At 41.0% G+C, this 19,690-nt stretch overlaps 1 protein-coding gene across 1 annotated transcript in view; it reads left to right on the top strand.

Moving 5' to 3' along the window:
* LOC135217501 (ankyrin repeat family A protein 2-like) overlaps window positions 1–18,821 on the top strand; it is a 39,578-nt gene extending 20,757 nt beyond the window's left edge. Inside the window, 6 exon segments of the mRNA XM_064253457.1 lie at window positions 12,474–12,544; window positions 12,546–12,598; window positions 13,080–13,198; window positions 15,073–15,177; window positions 17,510–17,657; window positions 18,012–18,821. Coding sequence (XP_064109527.1) covers window positions 12,474–12,544; window positions 12,546–12,598; window positions 13,080–13,198; window positions 15,073–15,177; window positions 17,510–17,657; window positions 18,012–18,061 — 546 coding nt within the window. The 3' untranslated portion in view covers window positions 18,062–18,821.
* Window positions 18,822–19,690: the final 869 nt, after the last annotated feature.

Here is a 19,690-nt window from a genome sequence, read left to right as displayed (position 1 = left end):
TGGCTCAATTAGGTTTTTCATACAATGAACTTACCTGTCAGATATATACATAGCTAAGACTCCGTCATCCCCGACAGAAATTCAAATTTCGCGCCACTCGCTACCGGTAGGTCATGGGGTGATCTACCTGCCTGCCCTGGTCGGCAGGACTAGGAACCATTCCCGTTTTCTATCATATTTTCTCTGTCGCCGGTGGTATCAACATTGTTGTTACTACCTCCTGACTGGAATTCAATTTTCAGACTTTATGATCATCTTTATTGGATTTCTTGGTGACGTACTGGATCGTTGTTTTGGCATTCGCTACTGTGGACTGGATTTTGGACTTGCTTTTGATTTTTCTAATAGAATGTCTGATTCAAGTGTTAGTGTGAGAGTGTGTGTGAATGTAGGCTGCAAGGTGAGGATACCGAAGGCTTCGGTTGATCCTCACACTGTATGTCGTAAATGTAGGGGGTTTGACTGTTCTTTGGGGCTAACACCTGTATTGAGTGTGAAAAGTTGGATGCTAATGAATGGAAGACTCTAACTTCTTACTTGAAGAAGTTAGAGAGGGATAGGATTAGACGGGCTGCCACAAAAGAGTGTGAGTACAAGGCCTATTGAGCCTTTTTCTGAGTCTAACTCTCCTTTTGTTAATGAATATGATTCTCCCTATGTATCTGAATCCTCACAGGCTTTGCATTCGGATTCGGCTTCTGAAATCGCCAATCTGAAGGCTTCTCTTCGTAAAATGAAGACAAAGATGGCGGCCATGCAAGGTTAAGGCTAGTGATTGTGATTTACTAAGTAAGTGAGTGTTCCCAGTGTTGTGGAGGGGGCGTCTGACCGTCCCTGCGATGCTCCCAGGCCTAGACCTCTTCCAAACTCACATACCCAGAGGAGTAGGAAAGTCGAAGTCATACGGAGGTTGTGGGGAATCCCCAACGGTCAGGCGTCCCTTCAGCAGGTTCTGTTTCGTTACAGTCTGCTCAGGACCGCTCTCAATAGAAGCGTCCTACGAGATTGTTTCTCGTCGTCCGGTTCTCCTTCACCTAAACGAGGGTGGAAGGACTCGGATCTTTATAGGCCACTGAAAAGGCATTGGAAAGAGCGCGTTCGACTCGAGCCCGGAACGCTTCTCGGAAAGCGAAGCTCCTTCTTCTATCAAGAAGGCTAAGCTGGTTTCGACGCCTCCTAGAGCAGTATTTGAGGATCGCACTCCTTCGAGTTCTCCTGCTTCTTCTATTGAAGAGGACGCTGGGGTGGCTTCCAAGAGGATATTGCTTGCAGTTCAAGAGCAGATTGCCTCTTTGGTTGGAGTTCTTTCGAGGGATCCCCCTCGCAAGAAGGACGCTAGACTTCCTATTAAGAAGTCTCGTCTTCTTTCACCAGCCAGACGTGAAGCGTCCGCCAGACATGGGACGTCTTCCAGGCGCGAAGATTCGTACAAACGTCAGGATCTATCCGAGCGAGTTTTGCTCTAGATCAGGATACGCTCAGGCGTGAAGGCGCCAGCCAGGGCGCGGACCGGGCGCCAGTTAAGGCGTGAGGATTCAGCCCCAAGCGCGAGGCGCCAAGCCAAGCGCGCGGATTCAGCCAAGCCGCGAGGCGGGCCAAACCAGGCGCGAGGAGTCAACATTGCGTGAGGCGCCAGACAAGCGCGAGACGTCAGCCAGGCGCGAGATGCCAGCCAGGCTACACGCTCCAGCCAAGCGTGAAGCGCCAGCCAAGCGCGAGGCGCAAGACAAGCGCGAGGCGCCAGACAAGCGCGAGGAGCTGTTCAGGCGCGAGAAGTCAAGCAGACGCGAGACTTCTTTTAGACGTGAGAGAGAGTCGGTTCACTCTATGAGCCCCTCTCCTAGTAGGAGTTTGTCACCAGTAGAGAGAGAACGGGATGAAGATCCTCTCGTTTTCCAGGCCGATTTCTCCACAAGGTGTAGAAGAGATTCGGAAGAAGAGGGTGACGGTAGAGAAGGAGTCTCGAAACTATAAAGTTCTGACTGACCTTCTTTTACGGGAATACGGAGATTCTTTAACTCCTGCCGCTCCTCCTTCGCCATCGATCACTGTTTTCGAGTGCGATTGTGCCTAAGTCTTCGTCGGTCTTGAAGATGAGACCTACGATCTCTATGAAGAGAGCGCTTCAGTCCTTAGACAAATGGATGTTGTCTAAGAAGGATCTGGGCAGGACCACCCCTTTCTGTATGCCTCCAGCCATACTTTCTGGCAAGAGAGGTTTTCTGGGTACCGAACTGGGGAGAACATGGGCCTTTCTCTCCCAGCGGCAGCCGAAGCGGAACTTTTCAACCTTGGTTGACTCGTCAAGGAGACACGCTTGAATGGAGCTCGCGTGTCTTGGGCGATTTCGAGACGGATCATCTCCTCAAGGGACTCTTCCATATTTTGGAAGTGTTTAATTTCCTAGACTGGTCCCTTGGGGTGATGTCTAAGAAAGCTCATGACTCGGATGGTCTTGACCCCGAAGTCATTCTGAGTATTCTTGCTTGTATTGACAAGGCGGTACAAGACGGATCGGGAGAAATCTCCTCTCTTTTTGGAGCAGTACTCCTTAAGAAGAGGAGTATTTTAAGTTCCTTCCTAACCAAGGCGGTTTCTCCCTCACAGAGAGCAGCCCTGGTTTTCGCTCCCATGTCTGACTTTCCTGTTTCCTTCTCAGTTAGTGAAGGACATTTGTCGATCACTGACTGAGAAGGCGACTCAGGATCTTCTCCTGCAAACTGCAAGGAAGAAGAGACCACTTGTGTGTCAGTTGACAAGAAAGGACCGACTTCTACGGTTCAGCCCTTTCGAGGAGGGCCTCTCTCCAGAGCTACCTCTAAGAGAAGAGGTCTTGAGAGGAGAGGTAAGGCTCCTTCCTGTCCCTTTAAGAAAGGGAAGTGAGACAGACAGCCTCCAAACACCAGTGGGGGCCAGGCTTCTCGAATTGCAGACGCCTGGTCACTCATAAACTCAGACGCCTCTTCCATGTCCATAATCAAGAAGGGATATCTTATCCCCTTCCAAGACAGTCCTCCACTAACGACCATTCCGCGGGAACTGTCAGCCAGATACAGGGACCCTGTACTGAGGGATACTCTTCGTCTGATGTGAATCAAATGTGGGACAAAAGAGCTATAGAACTGTTCTAGAGCAAAACTCTCCGGGGTTTTACAATCGGCTTTTCCTGGTTGCGAAAGCCTCGGGGTGGCTGGAGACCAGTTCTCTATGGAGACTTCGGCCTCAGTCCTTGCGGCGTTACGTCAAGGAGATTGGATGGTGTCGCTGGATCTCCAGGACGCCTATTTTCATGTCCCGATTCACCCTTCGTCGAAGATGTACCTCCCCATTTCATGACGGGGGGAAGGATCTTTTCAGTTCAGGGCCTTGTGTTTCGGCCTGTCCACAGCTCCTCAGGTCTTCACAAACCTGATGAGGAATGTGGCGAGGTTTCTTCACCTCAAAGGCGTCAACATCTCTCTATATTTGGACGATTGGCTCATCAGGGCCAGAACAGAGAGACAGTGTTTGGAGGACCTTTCTTTGACCCTAGACCTGATAAAGGCGTTGGGACTACTCGTGAACCTCGAGAAGTCACATGCTGATTCCCAGACAGAACTTGGTCTATCTGGGGATTCAGATGGATTCTCGGGGTTTTCGAGTATTTCCTTCGCAAGAGAGAATCGTGAGAGGCTTGGAAAAAGTCTCTCTCTTCTTAGGGAAAGAACGGCTTCGGCGAGGGAATGGTTAAGCCTGCTAGGCACCCTTTCCTCGCTCGACAGTTCTTTTCCTCTGGAGACTACATCTTCGCCCTCTTCAGTTTTTTCCTAAGGAAGAATTCTTGGAACTGGAAGACCGGTACTTCTTCCCTCTCCGACAGTTTTTCTCCTTCCAATGGAGATGACCACCACCTTCACCTGCAATGGTGGTTGTCCCCTCTAAAAGAGAACAAGGGAATTTCTCTGGAAGTTCCGAACCCAAGCCGAGTGTTGTATTCCGACGCATCGGAGAAGGGTTGGGGAGCAACACTAGGACCGAGAGAAGTGTCAGGCACCTGGAAGGCAGCACACAGGTGTCCTGGCACATAAATTGCAAAGAACTTCTAGCAGTTCACTTGGCGCTAAAGTTCTTCGAACCCTTTGTGACGAACAGTGTGTCCAAGTGAATGTGGACAACACTACAGCCCTGTCCTACATTGGAAGCAAGGAGGAACGCACTCAGTGTCGCTTTACGAGATAGCAAGAGATCTGCTAATTTGGGCCTCACAAAGAAACATCTCCCTCCTGACAGATTTGTTCAGGGACGAGAAACGTCAGGGCGGACAGACTGAGCAGGAGAAGCCAGGTCCTTCACACAGAATGGACTCTTCATTCAGAGGTGTGTCAGAGTCTTTGGACTCTTTGGGGCACTCCCTCACATTCCTTCCAAAAAGGCTGGAAGTCTTTTGTTCAGTGGTGGAAGACCCAAGAGCTCTCGTGGTCGACGCCTCCTGCTGACTGGTCTCATGTGGACGTGTACGCTTTCCCCCCTTTCAAAATCCTGGGACAAGTGTTGAGAAAGTTCGTAGCGTCCAGCGGGACAAGGATGACCCTGATAGCCCTGTTTTGGCCAGCACAAGATTGGTTTGCAGAGGTGCTGGAGTGGACAGTAGACTTCCCAAGATCCCTTCCAAAAGGATGGATCTTCTCAGACAGCCACACTTCGAGAGGTTTCATCAAACCTCCCCGCTCTCGCTCTGACTGCCTTTCGACTATCGAAAGACTTGTTTCAGAGCGAGGGGGTTTTCTCGGCGAAGCTGCAAGCGCTATCGCTAGAGCCCGCAGAGCTTCCACTAGACGAGTCTATCAGTCGAAGTGGGAGGGATTCAGAAGGTGGTGTAAGTCTAAGAAGTTGTCCTCCTCCAGTACCTCTATAACCGAAATCGCCGATTTCCTTTTGTTCTTGAGAGAGGTCTCTCTTTTGTCTGTATCGACGATCAAAGGATACAGGAGCATGCTGTCGGCAGTATTAGAAACAGAGGCCTAGACATTGCTGAGAATAAAGATCTGCACGACTTGATTTAGATCGTTTGAAACGACAAAATCGAAGGAATAACTAACTCCACCAGCAGGAACCTGGACGTAGTTCTCAAGTTCCTTCGTCTGACAGATTTGAGCCTCCCCACGTAGCTTCGTTCAGGGATATAACAAGAAAATGCTTGTTTCTCCTATCTTTGGCGACAGCCAAAAGAGTTGGCGAACTTCATGCCCTAGAAGATGAAGTCGGCTTTAACAAAGACTCGGCCTTTTGCTCGTTTAGAACTCTTTTTCTAGCGAAGAATGAAAATCCATCGAATCCCTGGCCCAAGAGATTCGAGATCAAAGGCTTATCGAGTTTAGTAGGAGAGAAACAGAGAGGTCTCTTTGCCCGGTAAGAGCCTTGAAGTTCTTCTTACAAGAAAGAAACAAATGGGAGGCTCTAGACAAAGTCTTTGGTGTTCGATTAAGGACCCACAAGAATCATGTCTAAGAACGCATTAGCTTTCTTCATTAGGAGCGTCATTACGGATGCTCACAAGTTCTGTCCTGACGACTCTTCCGCTTTTAAGAGTAAAAGCCCATGAAGTTAGAGCAGTGGCGACGTCTCTCTCTTTTCAGAAGAATATGTCATTAAAGAAAATCATTGACACGACATATTGGAGGTGCAATTCAGTTTTTGCATCTCACTATCTTAAAGACGTTCGCTGACCTACGAGAAATGTTTTTCTCTGGGACCTTTTGTATCGGCGGATACAATACTGGGTACGGGAGCAAACACCAATCCTTAAAATTTGTACATACCTTCTACTAGATATGTTCTAGATTTCTGCTGACAAAGAGGGCTCGGTGCTGCACTGGCGGCCATCACTGTTGTTCAGTAAGGAACTCTTGTGATATCTTTTAGGGGAGTATTAAAAAAAATTTTTTTTGAGAATTTTTGTATAAATGAGTTTTTCGTTTCGAGTTTTAGGGTTTTGTTTGGTTGATGAGTTCGGGGATAACTCAGAGCAATTCCTATTTACTAACATGGTGGTTAGGATCAGGTGGTCGGGATTGTTATGCTCCTTCACAAGGTGTGTTGTCATAGAAGTGGTCCAGTACCCATTGACAAAGTCCTTTAGGTTCTGCCGAGTAAGCGGTTCTTATACCCATCGACAGACCCACAAGAACTCTAGCCATAGATCTAATATCTCGCTAAAGTCTTGAGGTGATGCAGACTACCGGGCTACAGCCACGAAGTCTACCACCTATCAGGTAGGAACCAAGGTTTTTTCTTTTATACCTACAACATATGTTGTTTAACTGTCTATTCCATATTAGCTGTCTCTGACCCTCCACCAAAGGGTGCCAATCAGCTATGTATATATCTGACAGTAAGTTCATGTATGAAAATGATATTGTTATAATACAATAAAGTTTCATACATACTTACCTAGCAGATATATACGATTAATGGCCCACCCAGCCTCCCCGCAGGAGACAGGTGGAAGAGAGAAAATATGATATGAAAAACGGGAATGGTTCCTAGTCCTGCCGCCCCAGGGCAGGCAGGTAGATCACCTGACCTACCGGTAGCGAGTAGGCGCGAAATTTGAATTTCTGTCGGGGACGACGGAGTCTTAGCTATGTATATATCTGCCAGGTAAGTATGTATGAAACTTTATTGTATTATAACAATATCATTTTTCATTTAAAACCCTAATGGAGAAGGTGATTAAGAAAAGTGTTGATAGTGCAAGTGAATTGTTAGTGGAGGAGCTGGCTATCCATCCTACTGATTCTCCTAGGCAAAGGTCCCTGGCACACTCCCCTGAACCTGGCATCTTTACCGAAGTGTTGAAGCTTTCGTCAGTTCAGAAGCATCCATCCAGAAGAATAGGTGCCAGTGGCCCTTTAAGGAGAAGTCTAGGCCACTGAAGAGGCAGTCATCGGAAGCGCCCACTTCCTCTCAGGTGCCTCCCAAGAAGTCTACACGCATTTTTGTGGCACAAAATCAGTCTTCCTGCAGTTTCTGGGATTCCCCAGAACATTTTTCTTCTGTTTGCGAGGACGAGAGAAGAGCTTTCAAAGAAGCTAAGAGAGCTGCTTCTGATAGACGTAAGAATGAAAGCACGTCTGGTACAGTGGCTTCTGAGAGCCCATCAGTGCCGCGATTGTTAAAGCTTGTGAACCCCCAGTAAACACCTGGATGTTTTGTTTTTTCCTGTTGGAGCACCCATTAGCACCAAACACACAATCACAGCTTTGAAGAGCCCAGCAGTGCCCACTCATTCATCATCTCAGGAGCTTCCTGTAGTGCCTGAGCTCCCATTGGCGCCTGCTCCACCGGATGTTATTGATTTACCTGTTTTGCTCGATCCTTCCTTGGATCTGATTAAGAAAAAGTTGACAACATTTTCGACTTTTAGACGAAACCTACGGTTGCACATCGCCCAACTTCAGATGTACTTTTATCTCCTGTTTCTTCAGTAGAGGAAGAAATTTCTACGGAACCAGAAGCTCTTAAGAAAGTAGAAGAGGACTAACCTATAGCATTTTGGTTGCTTCTTCATTACCTCCTTCGGACGTATCCTACCTTTTTTACTCAAGCAGCTCCTGCATCTCCAGTGTCCACTTTTATGATGAGTAGCCAAACTCTAGATTAAAGTAAACTTTCAAGGATGGTACTTTTGACATCTGCTAAGAAGGCTATTAGAGAAGCAAACGATTGGCTTTCGATCAATAGATAGCAAGGGAAGGCCTGCTTCGCTTTTCCTTCAGCAAGATTATCTTGAGGTATTTTTGTTACGCCATGGGAGAAGCTCCCTCTTTGTGATAAAACTTAAAAAAACCAAGTATAAAAATTTTTGTATGTTTGTCTTGAGTTTTAACTAACAAAAATAGCCCGTGGTGGGGTCTGGTATGCGTCCCCCATGAATATGAGGGACCACTGTAGTCATGCAACCTCCTCCTCCAACCAACCAGAATCCTGCAAGGAGAGGCACCCTTCCCTTATGACGGTCTGAGCGACTACTGCAACGTCCGCATAGGAACCACCTCTGATCTTGAGGCATCCACCAACAGGGGATCAGCCAATCAGAATTTGTCAATAAGGACCCCATGCTGTGCAACAGACCATATATACCATAGGACTCCCGTAAGAACTCCAGTCCCACAACACTTACCCAATGAGAGAGAGAGAGAGAGAGAGAGAGAGAGAGAGAGAGAGAGAGAGAGAGAGAGAGAGAGAGAGAGAGAGAGAGTCATTTAGTACTTTAGTCAATTAGGCTTAAGATCTGATTTGTACTGCATTGTGTATATTATATTCAATTTGGAAATCCACATTTTTTACATGAATCCCCATTTGGCGTTTTAATAGCCACATGAGTACAGAAAAAAGTCAGTAATAAGAAGAATAGAGAAAACTTCTATACAAAATAAACAAGGCTGAAATAGCCATTATTTTCAATAAAACCTGTATTAATGAAGGTCTTCTTCCGGAATAATAATAATAATAATAATAATAATAATAATAATAATAATAATAATAATAATAATAATAATAATAATAATAAAATAATAATAATAATAATAAATAATAATAATAATAATAATAATAATATAATAATACTTTATTAAAGTAATGGCTACTTCAGCAGCGTTACACTTGTAGAGATTCTTCTCTATTTTGCGAATAGCGGCTTTTTCATGCTACTTAAACAGGCTAGTAGAGCGCCTATAGAGGTCATGGTAAAATACAGGGTCCAAAATAGGTGTATATATTTGAATTTTACAGATAAACTATGATACCATAGTCATCAAAGTCATTAACGATTTTCTCTCTCTCTCTCTCTCTCTCTCTCCGTCTCTCTCTCTCTGCTTCTCTCTCTCTCTCTCTCTCTTTCTTAAAGCGAGCTTTCGTCTGGAGCTGCCAGACATCCTCGGGCTGGGAAGCTGAGGGTGGGACTGATCTTGGTGCGGTGTCCGTCCTCCTTATATCTGTGGTTGACCAGCAGGGTGGGGTCTGCCCCATGCTTGTCCTCCTATTGGCTGGTGGCGGTGAGTCTTGTTTTCATTGGCTGCCTGAGCCAGGTCTCAAGCACTTTCTTCGGGCCGATGGTTGCGTTGCAGCATATCCTGCAGCCGCCTGACCTCCTAAGCGGCGCTGTAACATTGATGGGCGTTGCGCTACGCTGTGGGACGTGACGGCTACTTTGATTTCCATCGGCTGCAGGAGTACCTCGTTCGGGGCGTTGTCATCCATAGAGTTGTCATGATCGGTGGTGTCATTGTTGGTGGCAGGTCTTCTCATACTCGTAGGGAGGAGAAATTTCTTCTGCGTCGTATTCAGAAGTAGGTTTTATTTGCTGGATGAAGTAGCGCCTCCAGCAGGCGCAACCGACGGGCATCCAGGGCCCTTCCCGATGATCTTCGTGTTCTTTATGATGACATCTCGGGAGATGGCCTCGTGATGTTTGGTGCGGGCGTGATTCTTTATAGCCCCCTCTTGGGCGTGGCACGAGAGTCTCTTCGACAGTCGCATGGTAGTCATACCTACGTAGGCGCCGCTGCATTCGCGGACTGGGCATGTATATTGGTACACTACATGCGTCTGCTTCAGGGGTTCTTCGTACCTGTGGAGAGGGGTTATTTTTCATAATAAGATCGCGCGTCCTCCGGTTCTGGTAATATAGATTAGGTCGATATTCTTGGTGTCGTCAGTCGGGGATACATTATCGGAAATAATTTTCTTAATTAATGGCGTCCTCTTCTTCACGGTAATGGGAAACTCATGAAGGCTTTGTAGTACAGCTTGATATTATCTTGTACTACAAAGCCTTCATGAGTTCCCATTACCGTGAAGAAGAGGACGCCATTAAGAAATTATTTCCGATAATGTATCCCCGACTGACGACACCAAGAATATCGACCTAATCATATATTACCAGAACCGGAGGACGCGCGATCTTATTATGAAAAAAAATAACCCCTCTCCACAGGTACGAGAACCCTTAAGCAGACGCATGTAGTGTACCAATATACATGCCCAGTCCGCGAATGCAGCGCGCCTACGTAGGTATGACTACCATGCGACTGTCGAAGAGACTCTCGTGCCACGCCCAAGAGGGGGCTATAAAGAATCACGCCCGCACCAAACATCACGAGGCCATCTCCCGAGATGTCATCATAAAGAAGAACCGAAGATCATCGGGAATGGCCCCTGATGCCCGTCGGTTTGCGCCTGCTGGAGGCGCTACTCATCCAGCAAATAAAACCTACTCTGAATACGACGCAGAAGATTTCTCCTCCCTACGAAAAGTATGAGAGACCTGCCACCAACAATGACACCAACCGATCATGACAACTCTATGGATGACACGCCCCCGAACGAGGTACTCCTGCAGCCGATGGAAATCAAAGTAGCCGTGACGTCCCACAGCGTAGCGCAACGCCCATCAATGTTACAGCGCCGCTTAGGAGGTCCAGGCGGCTGCAGGATATGCTGCAACGCAACCATCGGCCCGAAGAAAGTGGCTTGAGACCTGGCTCAGGCAGCCAATGAAAACAAGACTCACCGCCACCAGCCAATAGGAGACAAGCATGGGGCAGACCCCCTGCTGTCAACCACAGATATAAGGAGGACGGACACCGCGACCAAGATCAGTCCACCCTCAGCTTCAGCCCGAGGATGTCTGGCAGCTCCAGACGAAAGCTCGCTTTAAGAGAGAGAGAGGAGAGAGGAGAGAGAGAGAGAGAGAGAGAGAGGAGAGAGAGAGAGAGAGAGAGAGAAAATCGTTAATGACTTTGATGACTATGGTATCATAGTTTATCTGTAAAATTCAAATATATACACCTATTTTGACCCTGTATTTTTACCATGACCTCTATAGGGGCGCTTCTACTAGCCTGTTTAAGTAGCACTGAAAAAGCGCTATTCGCAAAATAGAGAAGAATCTCTACAAGTGTAACGCTGCTGAAGTAGCCATTACTTTTAATAAAGTATGCTTGAGAGAGGGTCTGCTTCCTAAGTACAATAATAATAATAATAATAATAATAATAATAATAATAATAATAATAACAATAATAACATCAGCTACCTTGGTACGAGCACCAACCTGAAGGAGTGATAGAAAACGATCAGGCAAAGATCCTCTGGGACTATGGTATCAGAACGGATAGGGTGATACGTGCAAACAGACCAGACGTGACGTTGATTGACAAAGTCAAGAAGAAAGTATCACTCATTGATGTCGCAAATACCATGGGACACCAGAGTTAGAAGAGAAAGAGAGGGAAAAAATGGATAAGTATCAAGATCTGAAAATAGAAATAAGAAGATATGGGATATGCAGTGGAAATCGTACCCATAATCATAGGAGCACTAGGCACGATCCCAAGATCCCTGAAAAGGAATCTAGAAAAACTAGAGGCTGAAGTAGCTCCAGGACTCATGTAGAAGAGTGTGATCCTAGAAACGGCACACATAGTAAGAAAAGTGATGGACTCCTAAGGAGGCAGGATGCAACCGGAACCGGAACCCCACACTATAAACCACCCCCAGTCGAATTGGAGGACTGTGATAGAGCAACAAAAAAAAAAAAAAAAAAGAAATTAAAAAAAAAAAAAAAAAATAATAATAATATAATAAAAATTCAGTTGCATCATGATTCAATATTTGTCTTACTAGTTTGCTGGTTAATGGAAACCTATTCTTTTCCACATTTCTTAGTGTAATACAGTATATCTGAAAAATTCTCACCCTTAGTGGACTATTTCTAACTAAATTTGATACAAATAAAAAGAAGTTTTTTTTTTTATGAATACATTTAAAAATTTAAACATTTCTTCCTTACAAACAACCTTGGGTTTTGAATACAGGGCATCTTACTCTTCAGATATTTTGTTTTATTAGCTTGCACAATTGCTGGCTTGACTTTATCTGATTACGTAATGATGAAAAGCCATTAGTAGTAGATCATATAAACTTGGAATCATTCCTCTTAATGCAATTTTTTGTTGGACATACCAAGTGGTGAGCAAATTTAGAATGAGTTTTGTGCTTTGGAGGACACCAGAATTTAGAATAATTTAACTCCAATTTCTTACCCTCCATCTAATGCATGTATAGAAATACAGTGTAGTGCAGTACTATTAATCTCTCATCATTCCAGCAGTTGTTCCTGAATGATTGGTGCTTGTGAGTACAGCACTAGTTTTGCCTATTTAAGTTTTTGTTTACTTAATTCCCCATGTGGAAAGCCAGTTTGTTTTATAGCTTCATTTTCACTTAAATTCAGTTCATATTGAATTTATGGACAAAAATTCTGTTCGACACTTAGAAGGGACGATTGCTTCCTATTTTGTTGCAGGGCTTGTTGTTTAATCGTGTATTCAATCTTGTTTGTTTAATGCTATAAGTGTTGTTTGTATTACAGTTTGTGATCTTTCAAAATACTTTATAGCTCTGATATTAATGCAGTTTTGTTTTATTACAGCCAGTGACTGTCTTAACAAATCTTCAGCGTGGCAATATCCAGACTCAGACTGCCCAAGTTCAACCAGAAGAGATCACTACACACACGTGCAGCTATGGGAGAAGTTTCGTCTGATGATCTTGTTGGCAAGTTGTTTTAGCATTGGGTTTTTTCACCTTTTGTTGTGTGAAGACTTCATATAAATGAAAAGTTTTGCATACAGGACCACTTACACTCCAAAACCTGATTAAGTTATCATGAATTTGGTAATCATCTGTATTTTGTGATATGAATATGAATTTAAAAAAGATCCTGTGTAGATAATTCAGTAGCAAGTTCAAAGATTTTGACTGCTAACACAGGTTCATAATTTTTGCACTTTGTTAAAATGTTTTTAGCTCATCTTTCTAGACTAAAAAACTCTGAGCCCTTGTCAGGTTGCTCTTGATAACATGAATAGCTGACCAATGTTTTAATTCCTGTGATATAACTTAATCTTTTACAAAGATGTTTTGCACATTTGCACAGACTTATTCTCATAGTTAGTGTTCATTCAGAACTGTGCCAAACCACTTTTGTAATAGTTTTGAAAAGCTAGCTTATGTTTGTTTTACAATTTTCTTCCAGGGATTGACGTTGATGAAGTTGACAGCAATGGTTTTACTCCAGTTATGTGGGCAGCCTCTTATGGTCAGTTGCCAACTGTAAAGGTTTTGGTGCATAACAGTGCAAATATATCCCTGGAAGTAAGTATTCATGAAATGTTTATTAGAAGTTGTGTTTGTCAGAGAAATTCAAAATTGAGTGGAAATATGTACTGTATTTACATATATTCTAAAGCTCCTTGGGGTGTTTAGTACAAGGCAGGAGCTCGTACTAAAATTTTTTGTTGTTTCAGAGTTAAGTAGATATTTAATCTTTGGAGACATGTATGATTTAGATGGCAATGTAATACCAGAAAATGTTTGTGCTGTAATGTCCAGTGTTACAGATAGCTCTTCATGAATTTGCAGCTTTTACCTTAAATATTTTAATGTACAGTACCTATTAAATTAACCTTCAAGAACCGGGCTAAATATATATATATATATTAATGTACACCCCCCCAGACTGGGTAAACTTTAAGGTTGGCCAGTTTAAGAAAATAACACTAAATGGAAAGAAGGAAGATTGCAAATGCACGTGGAGTAAAAAAAAAAGTTCAAAAGCATTCCTCTTACCTTCCACAGGAAGTTGAAAGTGACTATTTACAACCCCTTTTGGGGATTCTTTTACAAGACAATTGTAAATTTTACCAAGTTATACATGTTTTTTATATAATTAATTTTTTATTTTGTAAAAGTATAATTACAGCTCACACAATTTCATAAATAATAAGAACTAGTCAGTAACATGATTTTCCTAATATTTTTTTTTTCATGATTTTATAATAGTTCTTTGCACTTTTCTTTGTAAAATTACAATTATAACTGACATACTATCATAAAAGATTAAGAACCAAATCCAACAGCAACCCCTGGGTATGTTTAAGCAAATAAATGAAGAGACTTCATGGGAGAAAGAGAAGCATAACATGCCCTCTTGAAGTCAAGATCACAACTAATTCATTAGATGCTTACAATCATTGATTTGAGCCAGTCTAAAAGTTGCTATTAGTGAATTTATGGGCCAGAGAAGTAATGGAACCTCTTTCCTGACGATTCCTCCAATCGATGGGGCTTAATATTGATCCTCACCAGGAGTGAATACTGTCCACCAACTCAAAACCCATTACTATTGTACTCATATGTTGGTATCCATCCATTAAGGGTTATGATAGACAAACCTTGTATTTATTATTTTGAAATTTCCATTCACAGCTCATGAAAGTCAACTATCAGTTGATATTGAAAAAAATTATTTTAGTTTCCTTGTCAAGCATCTTTTTACATCACCCTTTTCATGGTCAAGAATAGTTAGGTTATTTGTTGCTGGGGGCAGTGCTCTTTCCTCTTCCATCACATCATCCTCTTCTTGGTCATGAATAGTTAGGTTATTTGTTGCTATGGGCAATGGTTTTTCCTCTTCCATCTGTTTGCCCTATGGAAAAAGTCTAGTATGCCTTTTGTACATTTGTTTTTATAGTTACAAAAGATCGTACAGTTTCCTGAATTCATGGAATTGATGAAATTTTTATAACTGGGGAGTTAGTGCAGTGATGCCAGTTTCATGGTTTGATAAAAGAACAGTTTTGAGCATGGGTTTGAAGTCTGCTTGTAAAAGAAGAAGCAGAATGAAATAGAATTTAGTCTAGTGGTTGGTACAAGTGGTAGTTTGTAGTAACAACACCATAAACTAATGGCAAAAACTAGTTATCTTCTGGTAGCATTGTTTCTGTGCTTGGATAGTTTGGATAGTTGGTTAATAGTGATTGAGTCAGTAATCTGTATGCAGTTGGAGAACTTGAAAAATGCTGGTTTTTGTCCAGTTTATATAAGTGAATGATATGGAATTTAAAATAATTTATGGAAATTCTAATTACTCTTGAATTATTATTATTTTTTTTTTTGTATTTAAAGGAATTCTAGTTATCTTACAATGATTTCCAGATAATTTTTTTATGAGTTTTGTTAATTCTCAGGGTGAAGATGGTGAAACTCCTCTTCTTCTTGCTGCTAGCAATGGGCATCATGAAATAGTCAAGTTATTGATTGATTGTGGAAGTGACCTTAATCATGTTGATCATGTAAGTTTTATAATGAATATATTGGTAATGATTTTATGGTAAAGAAATTTTTATTCATTAAAAGAAAGCCAAGCTGCCATACTTCATCACTACTACATAATTTTAGGAGTATCTTGCAGAGATGATCTCAAGTTTTATTTACTAAATTATATGTAGTATGAAGCTTGTTGGGAAGTTTTACATTTTAAATATAAAAACACGTATAATGACAGGGGATTTTGGGAAGGCGTTGCTACTGAATCTTAATATTTTTGGCCAGAGCAATTAGATTTCTATGCTTTTTTTAAAACATTTTTTTTTTTCATTGAGCATTTAGAAATAGAAGTCAAGGCCCTTTGTGCTTGAGATAAGTCCAATGACCAGTACTTACAGGAAGTTGAAGGCAAGGTTGAAGTCTAGCGTACAAATGAAGGGTCTAATGGCTTTTTTATTTTTTTATTTTTCTTGAGTCAACCTGTCTGTCTCTGTCTAGCCTCGTGCAGGAACCCAGTCAACCGGCAGGGGACTAGCCTTAAACAGGCAGTTCCTGATCAGGGCTGCCAATTTTTTCCCATTTGATGAGCTGCCATGTAAATGAGACATTATTGACTGCATGTGCTTAATATAATTGTTAAAGTCAGTTTTGTTTTATTAATCAAAATACGAATTTTTTAATTCAAACCAGCACTTGGCTCACTGTCTATTCAGGGCTAGTCCACCACATCTTGACTGGGTGCTTGTGCAAGGCTAGAACTGAGATGGGGGTGGGGCTCAGAAAAAAATACTGAATACTGCATTTTATGCAAGACTTCAACCCTGACTTCAGTTTACACAAAGGTACCGGTAGTAATTATAGCACAGGGGAGATAAACCCATGGTGGGAGTTACTTCATCGCACTGAGAGTCATTTATCTGTTACACAGCCCAATTTCTGGGCTACTAGATAACATAAGTATAGTATCAATACTCACAATAAAAAATAAACCAAAATATGTTTTTAATAATTTACTATACGTTACATACAAAAAAAAATAAAAGCGTGGGTGCCAAACATGGAAGAAAATGCTATAAGAAAAGAAGTATATATTTTTTTATCTCTTGTAGCATTTCCTGCCATGTTTGGTGCCCATGCTTTTATTTCTGTAGACATGATTAATTGTCAGAAAATCCTGGTGTGTAAAATAATGTATTTTTTACTTTTTAGTGCATTTTGATAAAAGGATTTTTTTTTAACTTTTTTTTTATTAAATACTTTTTAGTTTTGACATAAATTGAAGTCAATAACCGATTTATGATTGTAGCTAACAAAATTGATATCTTGTCAAGCCAAAGAAGCTATAAAACAATCTGTACACATATTTGCCGAGTCAAAGAAGTTGTGAAATAACAAAAAGTTTCATACAAATCTGAGATACTGGGAGAGGTCACTAAAGGGTCACTACTGATCATGTTAGGTTGTATTGTCACTGGGATTGAGTAACAATGCAAAATTTCAAGTCCATTGGATGAAGGGAAGAGGTTAAAAATTGAGTTACAAGATTTGACCAAGACAAACAAATGGACAAAAAAGCAAGCTAAACCAACTTTACAAATTCCCAGAAAACTAAAACAACCAGTTCTTGATAGATCACTTGAGTATCCTCACAATTTAAAATAGTGATGTGGACTTAATCATCAAGAAGTGGAAGTAAAAATGAAAGAATTATTTTAGTTTTCTAGGATTTTGTAAGGTTGATAAATATACTTTGCTGGTATTCTATATCATACATTACCAGGAAAAAATTAAAATAAAAACTTTGCTTTATGGCGGTCTAGAGATTAGAATGTGTAACAGATAAGTGGCTCTTCCATTGTGGAAAAGTAACTCCCACAAAAGTTTCTCTTCTCTACTATCCAGAATCTTCACCAGTAGTGAAACTAGATTTAGAAATTTTTATGAATTCTTTTTATCCATCGTTTGATAATATTCATTATTCTCATAGCTGCAGCATTGAGACCTTCATCCCAGTAAGGGGGTAGTGCCTTCAGTGCACATTATGCGGTGCACTGTAAGCATAATTTTAGGTTCTTTCGCATTGCCCATTTGGCTAGCTGCAACCCCTTTCATTCCTTTAACTGTACCTCCTCAGTAATTCTCTTTCTTCCAGCCTACTTTCCACCCTTTCCTAACAACTGATTCATAGTACAACTATGAGGTTTTTCCCCTGTTACACCTTTCAAATCTTTATAACCTTTCAAATCTTTATATTCTCAGTTTCTGTTTCAGCACAGAATGATCCATTAGGTCCCAGTGCTTGGCCTTTGGCCTAAATTCTATATTCTATCCTTAAGAACTAAACCAACTCTATTCCAGATGGGTAATTCGGCACTTATGTACGCTGCGCATGGTGACCACTCACACTGTGCCAATGAACTCCTGGAGCACGGAGCTGATATCACACTGACAAATGTGTCGGGCTCATCTGCATTTAGCATTTGTGTTGCCAGGGGTAGCAAACAAGGTATGAAAATATCCAGACTTAAGTCAGTCTGGAAAGTTTTGCTAATTTTATATCAATTTAATTAATTTTCTTCATGTTAAATCATATGTAGTTCTTTTTAGGGAAATATGACATTTACATCATTGTTAATTGGGAACAAAGTTGGGTGCTGTGACACAGTCAATTGTTATTTGGTAAAATTTACTAAAATAAAATTGATTTTGCATTTTGAGATAGTTTGATATCAGCAACACTACAGAAATCTTAAATAGATTGGAAAGCAAGAATAAAAAAATGTGCTGCTTATTTTTTGCCAACCAATTCTTACTAATTACAATAATGAAATTAAATGATACATAGTTTCTTATCCTACAGTTCAGCTGGTAATGGAACGCCACCTTCTCAAGTTGTTGGAACCATCATGAGGTCGCACAAGTCATATTTTGTAAAAATCCTCACACACACATATTTTCTACTCTAGTTTTAAAGACAGATACGTACATGCACTATACTGCTTTTCATGTAAGCTGTCTGTTAAGTTTTTGTTGTTCAATTTTATATTTTACTTCTAGTTACTGATATATACATCATTTAAGTCCATGGGTTTTATGCTAATGTAAATGTATATTGCATTATATACTGTTTTAGTTAAAATTTTTAATATGCCAAGTACTTCAGTGTGTTTATATGAGGGACTGTTCTCCTTATTTTATTCTTCATAATAATACCTAGAATGGAAATAGACAGGTATTCTTGTGTTACTTCCTTGGTTAAGTATCCATACTGATTAGAAGGAACCTCCAACACCAGTTTTGTCATTGACATTCATAGTGGTTAGCAAGAGCTGCTTCTTTAGCCATTGCAGCATCAGTTTTTTCTTCATCATCATTTTTTATATTGTAAGTAAAATTATGTAGTTTCTGTGGGATTTTACTTGACACTGCATGAACTATAGTTTGGTATGTTTTTTCATAAGTAATATTTCCTTATTAGTTTTTAATTACACATGTAATTTTGAAAAATTTACTTCAGAGGCATCAGATGCTGACCTGTATTAAGGCTAAGAGAATGAAGGGTCAGTAGCCATGTAACCCAAATTTATAATCCACAATAGCAAGCACATTTATAATTAGTAACAAGGTAAGGCAAAATTTGTTTTATTTCAACAAAAAATTGTCCAAGAAGCAAATATTAAGTATGAAAATTTCTTTTGCAAAAGTTTCAAAGTGTTATATAAGGCTGATTTTTCTTTTTCAAAACATCTTTTTTAATAGAAGGGCCTATACAGAAATGGCACATGTTACCAACTGTGATTCCCAGTCAAAACAAGAAGCTGAATTTTGTAACCTTTTATTTTATTTTAGGAGCTTCACTTTTTGGCCATCTAGGGTAGTTTACTTCAGCTAACAGCATTGTGATAAAGGGGCCACTCATGGCAGTCACCATATAATATAAGAGGTATTTTGGAACTTAAGATTACATTCAACTTTTAAATTAGTTTTTCTCTTCTATGAATACTATGCTCATAAATCTGTATTGATAAGTAGGCTTGTTTTATAATCTTAAGATACTTTTTGTATTAATGCTGTACCTTGCGAAGAGATTGTATTAAAAATGTATTTTTATTTGAAGATATTCCCGAAGTATGTATATTGTTAACAAATTCATCAAAACGATAGTCAACCCTCTTTATTAGTATATAATTTGGTATATGGTGTTATTTGTTAGCAGTTAGAATATGTCAATATGAATGCTCTTATTTTGGACAATTCTGTTTTTGAAAGCAGGATGTTTTCAAGGTATCAGAGGCAGCATTGTTCTCCTGTTAGAGAAATAACACATATCGCGGACAACAGATATCGCGGACAACATTATTCACATGATCCATGAGCAGGGATCACTTGCGCAGTACCTATTATAGCATCGTTAAGCTTGAGTGGTCATTGTGAGAGTTTGCTGTTCTCTGATTCCTTGAGGTCCCATGTTATCAAATCACATTAAGCCATTTTTTACAAATTCTTTGTGTACAACAAAATGAGTTGAAAATCTTGAGG

The sequence above is a fragment of the Macrobrachium nipponense genome, chromosome 7 (genome assembly GCF_015104395.2).
Source record: "Macrobrachium nipponense isolate FS-2020 chromosome 7, ASM1510439v2, whole genome shotgun sequence".
NCBI lineage: Eukaryota > Metazoa > Arthropoda > Malacostraca > Decapoda > Palaemonidae > Macrobrachium > Macrobrachium nipponense.
The sequence above is the reverse complement of the archived record's forward strand: the minus strand, read 5'-3'. Positions and strand labels throughout refer to the sequence as shown.